Source organism: Dunckerocampus dactyliophorus, chromosome 14, assembly GCF_027744805.1.
Source record: "Dunckerocampus dactyliophorus isolate RoL2022-P2 chromosome 14, RoL_Ddac_1.1, whole genome shotgun sequence".
Lineage (NCBI taxonomy): Eukaryota > Metazoa > Chordata > Actinopteri > Syngnathiformes > Syngnathidae > Dunckerocampus > Dunckerocampus dactyliophorus.
Genome location: NC_072832.1, coordinates 28,750,358 through 28,763,938, shown reverse-complemented (window position 1 = coordinate 28,763,938; position 13,581 = coordinate 28,750,358). Strand labels below are relative to the sequence as shown.

At 42.2% G+C, this 13,581-nt stretch overlaps 1 protein-coding gene across 3 annotated transcripts in view; it reads left to right on the top strand.

Annotated features, from left to right (window-relative positions):
• The window catches only part of slka (STE20-like kinase a), a 57,019-nt gene that overhangs the window by 41,676 nt on the left and 1,762 nt on the right, over nucleotides 1-13,581 (top strand). For all 3 annotated transcript variants that reach the window (XM_054798065.1, XM_054798066.1, XM_054798067.1), the window contains 3 exons: nucleotides 1,901-2,025; nucleotides 11,479-11,673; nucleotides 12,084-12,209. In XM_054798065.1, the coding sequence (XP_054654040.1) occupies nucleotides 1,901-2,025; nucleotides 11,479-11,673; nucleotides 12,084-12,209 (446 nt within the window). The remainder of the gene's footprint in view (nucleotides 1-1,900; nucleotides 2,026-11,478; nucleotides 11,674-12,083; nucleotides 12,210-13,581) is intronic.

The window sequence follows — 13,581 nt, the reverse complement described above, 5'->3', positions numbered from 1 at the left end:
GGAATAGACCACATTGCTCTGTTTTTGGTTTGGAGCCTTGTCTTTAGGATGCACTAATTTTTGTCTCAGGGTATTTACTGGTTTGAAATAGGTAGGAATTTTGTGTTGCCATAAGATCCTCTGGGGTTTTTCGGAGACCCCCGCTACATAAGGGACTACCACTCCTCTCCTTTTTGCTTCTGTGGGCTTTTGGGTTTCTTTCCCTACGCTCTTCTTTTGACATTTCTGGTGTCATCCACGTATCTAAACCAGTGCCTTGGTTTTGTCTCGGTGGTGAGGAAAAGACTGCTCGAGGACTCGGCTCTGCATCGGAGAACATAACTTAGTGCTGACCACATCTGCCAATTATTGGAAATTTGCCTTAACATATTTTCAGTTTAGAGGGAAATTTTACAGACAAATTCATGGTTGTGCTATGGGCTCACCAGTCTCACCCATAGTGGCGAATCTGTACATGGAAGAGATGGAGAAACGGGCTCTCACATCCTTCTCAGGGACAAAACCAAGGCACTGGTTTAGATACGTGGATGACACCTTTGTCATAATCAAAAAACAAGAAATTCAGTCTTTCACAGTTCACATCAATGCGGTGGACATCAATATCAAATTTACTCGCGAGGACACTAAAGAAAACCAACTAGCCTTCTTAGACTGCAAGGTAATTATAGGAAAGGACAGACAGCTACTTCCAGAGGTCTTTAGAAAGGCCACACACACTGACCAATACCTGCTTTTTGAATCAAACCATCCACTACAACATAAACTAGGGGTTATTAGGACCCTCCAACATAGAGCGGAACAAATACCAACTAGTGCTGAGGGAAGGAAAAAGGAGACACAACATGTCCAGAGAGCGCTCTCAACCTGTGGGTACCCGCGATGGGCCTTTAACAAATGTCAAAAGAAGAGAGTAGGGAAAGAAACCCAAAAACCCACAGAAGCAAAAAGGAGAGGAGTGGTAGTCCCTTATGTAGCGGGGGTCTCCGAAAAACTCCAGAGGATCTTATGGCAACACAAAATTCCTACCTATTTCAAACCAGTAAATACCCTGAGACAAAAATTTGTGCATCCTAAAGACAAGGCGCCAAACCAAAAACAGAGCAATGTGGTCTATTCCATCTACTGTAAAGATGAGGAATGCAAAGAGCACTACATTGGGGAAACTAAGCAAATGCTCCAAAAAAGGCTTTATCAACATCGCAGGGACAATTCTAGTGGTCCTCAATCAGCAGTACATCTACACCTTAAAGCAACCAATCACTCTTTTGAGGACAGCGAGGTAAAGATTTTGGCCAAAGAAAACAGATGGTTTGAAAGAGGAGTAAAGGAAGCTATTTTTGTCAAACAACAGAAGCCATCATTGAATCGGAATGGTGGTTTGAGGTTTAATTTGGACCCTGTGTTCAGCAGGTTACTGAGACCAAAACCCACAGCTCTTCATCTTGCAAATGAGGTGGAGCCAGGGCTGAGCCAGAACAATAGATGCTAACAAGCCAGTATCAGAGTCGTTCATACCCAACTCAGGGAGCGACACTTCCCTTTTATCGGAGGTGCTAATAGCAGGAGAGGATTATACCACTACTCCGCCCAGGCTTAGTGTAAGGAACCAATAGAAGGAGGGTGTTGGCACACCAATTCCGCCCACTCTTACTGTATTTAAGGCCTAAGCTACCAGCACTTGTTAGTTTGCTGACGAAGCTCTTCAGATGAGGAGCGAAATGTCTGACACCTTCTTCACAGAAGTACAGATGACGTCTCAAGAAGCCTTTCCCACCAGTTGGTTGTGGAAGAATAGCATTACACTGTATGGTGCATTTAAGGGCCACAGGGAATGACACTATACAGTGCTAGTAAAAAGCTATCAGCTATAATAAGTGTAAACTGACTGACATGTCTGCAGCTCGGGAGGCGGCCATGTGGGAGTTGGAGGAGCGCCACCTGCAGGAGAAGCACCTGCAGCTCAAGCAACAGCTGAAAGACCAGTACTTCCTGCAGAGACACCAGCTGCTCAAGCGTCACGAGAAAGTAAGTAGTAACCTTTTGGCCTCGTTACTGAGGCTTCACAACTAGAGATGCTTCATGTTGGCTTTCTTACCGATGTCTCGTGTATCGATATTGTCCAGCACTTCATATCTGATACCGATATCTGCAGCAGCTCTTCATTCCAACTAATGTCAGGTCACATGTGGTGTGGTGTCTTTTACTGTCATGCCATCAACAAACATCCAATGGAAGTGCCATATTTCTTTGAAACAACAAAATAGTTCTTCAAAAGTCATGTGCAGTAGTCAGCTAAAATAACATGTCCTCCTATTATCAACCAATAAGAATCCATTTCATTTCATAATGATGCAATAGTTGGAATTGGTCATTACTTGTATAACGCTTTTCCACCTCCAAGGCACTCAAAGTACTTTGACACTGTTAGCACATTTACGTACTGATGACCTTTGAACTGTTAGCACATTTACATACTGATGACCTTTGAACTGTTAGCACATTTACGCACTAATGACCTTTGAACTGTTAGCACATTTACGTACTGATGACCTTTGAACTGTTAGCACATTTAAGTACTGATGACCTTTGAACTGTTAGCACATTTACGCACTGATGCCCTTTAACACTGTTCGCACATTTACGCACTGATGCCCTTTGACACTGTTAGCACATTTACGTACTGATGACCTTTGACACTGTTAGCACATTTACATCCTGATGACCTTTGACACTGTTAGCACATTAACGTACTGATGACCTTTGACACTGTTAGCACATTTGCGCACTGATGCCCTTTGAACTGTTAGCACATTTACATACTGATGACCTTTGAACTGTTAGCACATTTACATACTGATGACCTTTGAACTGTTAGCACATTTACGTACTGATGACCTTTGACACTGTTAGCACATTTACGCACTGATGACCTTTGACACTGTTAGCACATTTACCTCCTGATGACCTTTGACACTGTTAGCACATTTACGCACTGATGACCTTTGAACTGTTAGCACATTTACTAACTGATGACCTTTGACACTTAGCACATTTACGTACTGATGCCCTTTGAACTGTTAGCACATTTACGCACTGATGCCCTTTGACACTGTTAGCACATTTACACACTGGTGCCCTTTGAACTGTTAGCACATTTACGCACTGATGCCCTTTGACACTGTTTGCGCATTTACGCACTGATGACCTTTGAACTGTTACCACATTTACGCACTGATGACCTTTGAACTGTTAGCACATTTACATACTGATGACCTTTGACACTGTTAGCACATTTACATACTGATGACCTTTGAACTGTTAGCACATTTACAGACTGATGACCTTTGAACGGTTAGCACAAGTTCTATGCCCGCTTTGACACCCAAACTCCTGATGAGCAGAGAGGGTGGCTGAACCTGGGGAGCACACAGGACTCACCTCTCATGGTGACATCAGCTGATGTGCGCAGGGTTCTAAACAAAACAAACCCACGAAAAGCAGCAGGGCCAGACAACATCTCAGGACGTGCACTTCGGGTTTGCTCATCAGAGCTAGCTGATGTGCTTGCTGACATATTTAACCTGTCGCTTGCACAAGCATCTGTACCGACCTGCTTTAAGTCCACCACCATAGTGCCCGTACCCAAGAAGAGCAACGTGACCTGCTTGAATGACTATCGCCCTATAGCACTCACTCCTATTGTTATGAAGTGCTTTGAAAGATTAGTCATGACCCACATCAAAAAGAGCATCCCGGCGGCAACCGTGGACCCACTACAGTTTGCATATCGCCAGAACCGGTCCACGGATGATGCAGTCAACACTGCCATCCACACAGCCCTTTCTCACCTACAGGGCCAGGACACATACGTCAGAATGCTATTTATAGACTATAGCTCCGCTTTTAATAGAGTCAGCCCCCACAAACTCACAAATAAGCTCCTCACACTTGGCCTGTCTCCCTCCCTCTGTAACTGGGTGTTTAACTTTCTCACAGGCAGACCCCAGTCAGTCAGAGTCCACAACCGCACATCCAGCTCAAGAATTGTGAGCACTGGGACCCCACAGGGGTGTGTGCTGAGTCCACTCCTCTACACGCTCTTCACCTACGATTGCGTGGCCTCCCAGAACAACACCAGCATCATTAAATTTGCGGATGACACTACAGTCATCGGACTGATCACTGGTGGTGTTGAAACATCATACAGAAGAGAGGTGGCGGACCTCATAGCTTGGTGTCGTGATAACAATCTCCTTCTCAATACAGATAAGACTAAAGAGATGATCATCGACCTAAGAACAAGGGAAAAGGAGCCGCATAGACCCCTGTTTATTGATGAGACTGAGGTGGAGAGGGTGAAAACCTTCAAGTTCCTTGGCACACACATCAGCAAGGACCTCACCTGGTCTCACAACACCCAACAAATTCTGAAGAAGTCCCAAAGGAGACTGTACTTCCTGAGAAGACTGAGGAAATTTGGCATGTCCACCACAATCCTGAGTTGCTTCTACAGATGCACTATCGAAAGTGTCCTTACCGCCTCCATCACTGTTTGGTACGGTAACTGTACAACACGTGATAGGAAGGCACTCCAGCGGGTGATCAAGACCTCACAGAACATTGTTGGGGCAGCCCTCCCCTCACTGCAAGACATTTATAAAACTAGAGTCCTACGAAGAACACACAACCTCATCAAGGACAGCACACATCCACAACACTCATTATTCACACTCCTACCGTCAGGCAGACGCTACAGGAGTTTGAAGTCCAGGACCACAAGGCTGGCAAACAGCTTTTACCCACAGACCATCAGGCTCCTCAACGAAGCACTCGCACACGCCGCACGCAACACACGCACACACTCATAGCACTTTATTTATTTATTTATTTGTATTATTTACTTGTATTAATGTCTCGTCTGTTGTTGTTGCTTAATTTATTGGTATATATGTTTATGTGTTTATGTTTCTTATGTTCTTATTCTTTCTTGTGTTTTCTTTCTTTTCTTGGGAGAATGAACAGAATAAGATTTTCATTGCATGGTATAACTGCTGTTGTACTATGCACATGACAATAAAACTCTCTTGAATCTCTTGAATCTCTTGAATCTTGAATTTACGCACTGATGCCCTTTGACACTGTTAGCACATTTACGTACTGATGCCCTTTGACAATGTTAGCACATTCACATACTGATTACCTTTAAACTGTTAGCACATTTACGCACTGATGCCCTTTAACACTGTTAGCACATTTACGCACTGATGCCCTTTGACACTGTTAGCACATTTACGTACTGATGACCTTTGACACTGTTAGCACATTTACGTACTGATGACCTTTGAACTGTTATCACATTTACGCACTGATGCCCTTTGACACTGTTAGCACATTTACGTACTGATGCCCTTTGACACTGTTAGCACATTCACATACTGATTACCTTTAAACTGTTAGCACATTTACGCACTGATGCTCTTTGACACTCTTAGCACATTTACGCACTGATGCCCTTTGACACTGTTAGCACATTTACGTACTGATGACCTTTGACACTGTTAGCACATTTACATCCTGATGACCTTTGACACTGTTAGCACATTTACGTCCTGATGACCTTTGAACTGTAAGCACATTTACGTACTGATGACCTTTGACACTGTTAGCACATTTACATCCTGATGCCGTTTGACACTGTTAGCACATTTACGTACTGATGACCTTTGACACTGTTAGCACATTTACGCACTGATAACCTTTGACACTGTTAGCACATTTACGCACTGATGACCTTTGAACTGTTAGCACATTTACGCACTGATGACCTTTGAACTGTTAGCACATTTACATACTGATGACCTTTGACACTGTTAGCACATTTACATACTGATGACCTTTGACACTGTTAGCACATTAATGTACTGATGACCTTTGAACTGTTAGCACATTTACATACTGATGACCTTTGAACTGTTAGCACATTTACGCACTGATGACCTTTGACACTCTTAGCACATTTACGTACTGATGACCTTTGACACTGTTAGCACATTTACGCACTGATGCCCTTTGACACTGTTAGCACATTTACGCACTGATGCCCTTTGAACGGTTAGCACATTTACGTACTGATGACCTTTGACACTGTTAGCACATTTACGTACTGATAACCTTTGACACTGTTAGCACATTTACGCACTGATGACCTTTGAACTGTTAGCACATTTACGTACTGATGACCTTTGAACTGTTAGCACATTTACGCACTGATGACCTTTGACACTGTTAGCACATTTACGTACTGATGACCTTTGAACTGTTATCACATTTACGCACTGATGCCCTTTGACACTGTTAGCACATTTACGTACTGATGCCCTTTGACACTGTTAGCACATTCACATACTGATTACCTTTAAACTGTTAGCACATTTACGCACTGATGCCCTTTGACACTGTTAGCACATTTACGTACTGATGACCTTTGACACTGTTAGCACATTTACGTACTGATGACCTTTGACACTGTTAGCACATTTACATCCTGATGACCTTTGACACTGTTAGCACATTTACATCCTGATGCCCTTTGACACTGTTAGCACATTTACGTACTGATGACCTTTGACACTGTTAGCACATTTACGCACTGATAAACTTTTACACTGTTAGCACATTTACGCACTGATGACCTTTGACACTGTTAGCACATTTACATACTGATGACCTTTGACACTGTTAGCACATTTATATACTGATGACCTTTGAACTGTTAGCACATTAATGTACTGATGACCTTTGAACTGTTAGCACATTTACATACTGATGACCTTTGAACTGTTAGCACATTTACGTACTGATGACCTTTGACACTGTTAGCACATTTACGCACTGATGACCTTTGACACTGTTAGCACATTTACCTCCTGATGACCTTTGACACTGTTAGCACATTTACGCACTGATGACCTTTGAACTGTTAGCACATTTACTAACTGATGACCTTTGACACTTAGCACATTTACGTACTGATGCCCTTTGAACTGTTAGCACATTTACGCACTGATGCCCTTTGACACTGTTAGCACATTTACGCACTGGTGCCCTTTGAACTGTTAGCACATTTACGCACTGATGCCCTTTGACACTGTTTGCACATTTACGCACTGATGACCTTTGAACTGTTAGCACATTTACGCACTGATGACCTTTGAACTGTTAGCACATTTACATACTGATGACCTTTGACACTGTTAGCACATTTACATACTGATGACCTTTGAACTGTTAGCACATTTACATACTGATGACCTTTGAACTGTTAGCACATTTACAGACTGATGACCTTTGAACGGTTAGCACATTTACGCACTGATGCCCTTTGACACTGTTAGCACATTTACGTACTGATGCCCTTTGACACTGTTAGCACATTCACATACTGATTACCTTTAAACTGTTAGCACATTTACGCACTGATGCTCTTTGACACTCTTAGCACATTTACGCACTGATGCCCTTTGACACTGTTAGCACATTTACGTACTGATGACCTTTGACACTGTTAGCACATTTACATCCTGATGACCTTTGACACTGTTAGCACATTTACGTCCTGATGACCTTTGAACTGTAAGCACATTTACGTACTGATGACCTTTGACACTGTTAGCACATTTACATCCTGATGCCGTTTGACACTGTTAGCACATTTACGTACTGATGACCTTTGACACTGTTAGCACATTTACGCACTGATAACCTTTGACACTGTTAGCACATTTACGCACTGATGACCTTTGAACTGTTAGCACATTTATGCACTGATGACCTTTGAACTGTTAGCACATTTACATACTGATGACCTTTGACACTGTTAGCACATTTACATACTGATGACCTTTGACACTGTTAGCACATTAATGTACTGATGACCTTTGAACTGTTAGCACATTTACATACTGATGACCTTTGAACTGTTAGAACATTTACGCACTGATGACCTTTGACACTCTTAGCACATTTACGTACTGATGACCTTTGACACTGTTAGCACATTTACGCACTGATGCCCTTTGACACTGTTAGCACATTTACGCACTGATGCCCTTTGAACGGTTAGCACATTTACGTACTGATGACCTTTGAACGGTTAGCACATTTACGCACTGATAACCTTTGACACTGTTAGCACATTTACGTACTGATGACCTTTGAACTGTTATCACATTTACGCACTGATGCCCTTTGACATTGTTAGCACATTTACGTACTGATGCCCTTTGACACTGTTAGCACATTCACATACTGATTACCTTTAAACTGTTAGCACATTTACGCACTGATGCCCTTTGACACTGTTAGCACATTTACGTACTGATGACCTTTGACACTGTTAGCACATTTACGTACTGATGACCTTTGACACTGTTAGCACATTTACATCCTGATGACCTTTGACACTGTTAGCACATTTACATCCTGATGCCCTTTGACACTGTTAGCACATTTACGTACTGATGACCTTTGACACTGTTAGCACATTTACGCACTGATAAACTTTTACACTGTTAGCACATTTACGCACTGATGACCTTTGACACTGTTAGCACATTTACATACTGATGACCTTTGACACTGTTAGCACATTTATATACTGATGACCTTTGAACTGTTAGCACATTAATGTACTGATGACCTTTGAACTGTTAGCACATTTACATACTGATGACCTTTGAACTGTTAGCACATTTACGCACTGATGACCTTTGACACTCTTAGCACATTTACGTACTGATGACCTTTGACACTGTTAGCACATTTACGCACTGATGCCCTTTGACACTGTTAGCACATTTACGCACTGATGCCTTTTGAACTGTTAGCACATTTACGTACTGATGACCTTTGACACTGTTAGCACATTTACAGACTGATGACCTTTGAACGGTTAGCACATTTACGTACTGATGACCTTTGAACTGTTAGCACGTTTACGCACTGATGACCTTTGACACTATTAGCACATTTACGTACTGATGACCTTTGAACTGTTATCACATTTACGCACTGATGCCCTTTGACACTGTTAGCACATTTACGTACTGATGCCCTTTGACACTGTTAGCACATTCACATACTGATTACCTTTAAACTGTTAGCACATTTACGCACTGATGCCCTTTGACACTGTTAGCACATTTACGTACTGATGACCTTTGACACTGTTAGCACATTTACGTCCTGATGACCTTTGAACTGTTATCACATTTACGCACTGATGCCCTTTGACACTGTTAGCACATTTACGTACTGATGCCCTTTGACACTGTTAGCACATTCACATACTGATTACCTTTAAACTGTTAGCACATTTACGCACTGATGCCCTTTAACACTGTTAGCACATTTACGCACTGATGCCCTTTGACACTGTTAGCACATTTACGTACTGATGACCTTTGACACTGTTAGCGCATTTACATCCTGATGACCTTTGACACTGTTAGCACATTTACGTCCTGATGACCTTTGAACTGTTAGCACATTTACGTACTGATGACCTTTGACACTGTTAGCACATTTACATCCTGATGCCCTTTGACACTGTTAGCACATTTACGTACTGATGACCTTTGACACTGTTAGCACATTTACGCACTGATAACCTTTGACACTGTTAGCACATTTACGCACTGATGACCTTTGAACTGTTAGCACATTTACATACTGATGACCTTTGACACTGTTAGCACATTTACATACTGATGACCTTTGAACTGTTAGCACATTAATGTACTGATGACCTTTGAACTGTTAGCACATTTACGCACTGATGACCTTTGACACTCTTAGCACATTTACGTACTGATGCCCTTTGACACTGTTAGCACATTTACGCACTGATGCCTTTTGAACTGTTAGCACATTTACGTACTGATGACCTTTGACACTGTTAGCACATTTACAGACTGATGACCTTTGAACGGTTAGCACATTAACGTACTGATGACCTTTGAACTGTTAGCACATTTACGCACTGATGACCTTTGACACTGTTAGCACATTTACGTACTGATGACCTTTGAACTGTTATCACATTTACGCACTGATGCCCTTTGACACTGTTAGCACATTTACGTACTGATGCCCTTTGACACTGTTAGCACATTCACATACTGATTACCTTTAAACTGTTAGCACATTTACGCACTGATGCCCTTTGACACTGTTAGCACATTTACGTACTGATGACCTTTGAACTGTTATCACATTTACGCACTGATGCCCTTTGACACTGTTAGCACATTTACGTACTGATGACCTTTGAACTGTTATCACATTTACGCACTGATGCCCTTTGACACTGTTAGCACATTTACGTCCTGATGACCTTTGAACTGTTAGCACATTTACGTACTGATGACCTTTGACACTTAGCACATTTACATCCTGATGCCCTTTGACACTGTTAGCACATTTACGTACTGATGACCTTTGACACTGTTAGCACATTTACGCACTGATAACCTTTGACACTGTTAGCACATTTACGCACTGATGACCTTTGAACTGTTAGCACATTTACATACTGATGACCTTTGACACTGTTAGCACATTTACATACTGATGACCTTTGAGCTGTTAGCACATTAATGTACTGATGACCTTTGAACTGTTAGCACATTTACATACTGATGACCTTTGAACTGTTAGCACATTTACGCACTGATGCCCTTTGACACTGTTAGCACATTTACGTACTGATGCCCTTTGACACTGTTAGCACATTCACATACTGATTACCTTTAAACTGTTAGCACATTTACGCACTGATGCCCTTTGACACTGTTAGCACATTTACGTACTGATGACCTTTGAACTGTTAGCACATTTACGCACTGATGCCCTTTGACACTGTTAGCACATTTACGTACTGATGCCCTTTGACACTGTTAGCACATTTACGTACTGATAACCTTTGACACTGTTAGCACATTTACGCACTGATGACCTTTGAACTGTTAGCACATTTACGTACTGATGACCTTTGACACTGTTAGCACATTTACGTACTGATGACCTTTGAACTGTTAGCACATTTACATACTGATGCCGCAGCATCAGGAGCAACTGGGGGTTCAGTATCTTGCCCAAGGACACTTTGACACGATCACGGGAGGACGGAGGATGAAACCTGCAACCTTCAGGTTGGGAGACGACCACTCCACCACCTGAGCCACGCTGCCCCATTATAACGATACTGCACAGTGACTCACGACTCGTGTTGCTTCCACAAATCCGTATATGAGGAAAGTAAAATGCAAAGTGTAAGTCATGAAAATCTGTGAGCTGTTCAGCTTGTTGCTGTGTGGAGAAGGTCATCACGCGCAGGCTGAGAAACACGATACCAATAAGAAACAGAATCTCGTCTTTCTGCCAATATTGGCTGATGATACCACCGTGTTTTTGCTGCAGGAGATGGAGCAGATGCAGCGATATAACCAGCGGCTGATTGAGGAGATGAAGAACAAGCAGACCCAGGAGAGGGTCCGCCTGCCCAAGATCCAGCGCAGCGACGGCAAGACTCGCATGGCCATGTTCAAGAAGAGTCTACGCATCGCTGCCTCGGCGGTCGTTACCCCCGAGCAGGAGAGAGAACGCATTAAACAGGTAGAGCATTCCCAGTGTTCTCGCTCAGGGGTGTCCAAACCTTTTCCAACGAGGGCTGCATTCTGAAAATCTAAGCATGCGGGGGCAACTTTGACATTTTCATATTTTAAAAGGCTAAAATAAACCCTTTGAATATATATTTAAAGACAAAGATGTGACTTTTTATTTGTTATGAGTCACAACATTTCACTTTCTTTTATTTACATTTTATCCTCTTGCACTATTTTTCTCAGTTTTGCTGGGGTTTTTTTTGTTTCATTTTATTTCTACAATGTTCCACAAGCCAATAAAAAACAAGCTGTGGGCTGAAAATGGACCCCGGCCACACTTTGGACACCCGTGTTCTAGTTAGTACTTTTCTTTTTGGTGGACAAGTGCTCCATTTTTTGTTGTTGTTGTTGTTGGTCCAGTTTGCTTGTCAGGAAGAAAAGAGGCAGAAGAACGAGCGTCTCCATCAACACCAGAAACACGAGAACCAGATGAGGGATCTTCAGCTACAGTGCGACTCAAACATCAGAGAGCTGCTGCAACTACAGGTCACACACACACACACACACACACACACACACACTGATAGTGTAGTGGTTCACTCACTCACTCACTCACTTATGCACACATGTGGTGCAATTCATGCAATCACTTCTGCTGCTGCTTATTAAAAGCATAGACAACTAGAAATAATCCACCAGTCAGAAAAGTTCATCATATTGTGTTATGAAGTGATGGTGTAGACCAGCCTGCAAACTATTTTGAATGATGTACCTTGTACTAGAAACATATAAATATATTTCTAAACATGTCAATGTGTAATATCCTGACTATACAGTATGTATGAATAGGAGTGTTTGTGTATGTTGTACATGTACATCGGGGGTGCACGTGCTTTTTCAGCATGCAAGTTACAAGTGGACGTGATCTATCTCTTCCTATAAAACATATCAAGTATATCAAATGTAACTACTATACTAAATACTAATGATGTACAGGTCATCAAAGTAGTTGATATCACTCACTAATAACTGATACGGCAGTAAAGATAATGACACATAATACCTGAGTAGTATGTCAGGGAAAATAGCTAGCAGGCGTTCATCATGTGTTACGTCCGGTTAGCATTTGCTATCAAACATGACACATATACAAGACATGAACATGATTTAGTCAAAGAAGTCCAGGTGACATATTCAAGCATCATGAAATCATAGTTGAACAAACGCAAGTGTAGAAAACACACATTTCTATAGCGGAGTTGATGACGGGAAGCAAAGCCATCAAACTATTGACTTGTTTTCTACACGACGAGTCACCACACAAGTTTTCTTCTAGATATAAACATCTTACCACTCACTTAGTTTATCCCATCACCACAACCACTAAGATGACACGTCTCTTCAGCGCTTCATCTTTGACAACCAGGAGGGGAGACGACCCATGTCATGGGACATCTACCAAGTGACGTTTATACGATCCACCCAAAGTACCTTGGCGATAGACTGGTAGCTCATGATGGACGTAATGGGAACCCCTGGTTTAAAGTGAAGCCCAAATGAGTGCTGAAGCCTTCTCACGCAGCTCTCACTTTATTTAGCACGTTGGTGTGAACCGTAGCTTCGTAACACAAGTGCAGTCACACAAGCAAAGCATACCTTGTTGAAGCATGCTAGACCCACAAAATGTCATTTTTAATCACCACAGCTCAAAATAAGCTACAAAGTTGTGAGAATGCAGTAAAGTTTGTTAGGATGTGCTCATGCACGTTACATTTGCTCATGCACGGGCACACTGCTGTATACACTCCTCATCAAAATGTCAAGAGCAGTTGAAAAATGTGAAGAATGTACATTTTGAACTGTTGAATCTTCAGGAGGTTCTAATTGGAGCTTCAAAATGCAAAAAGAAGAAATGGGA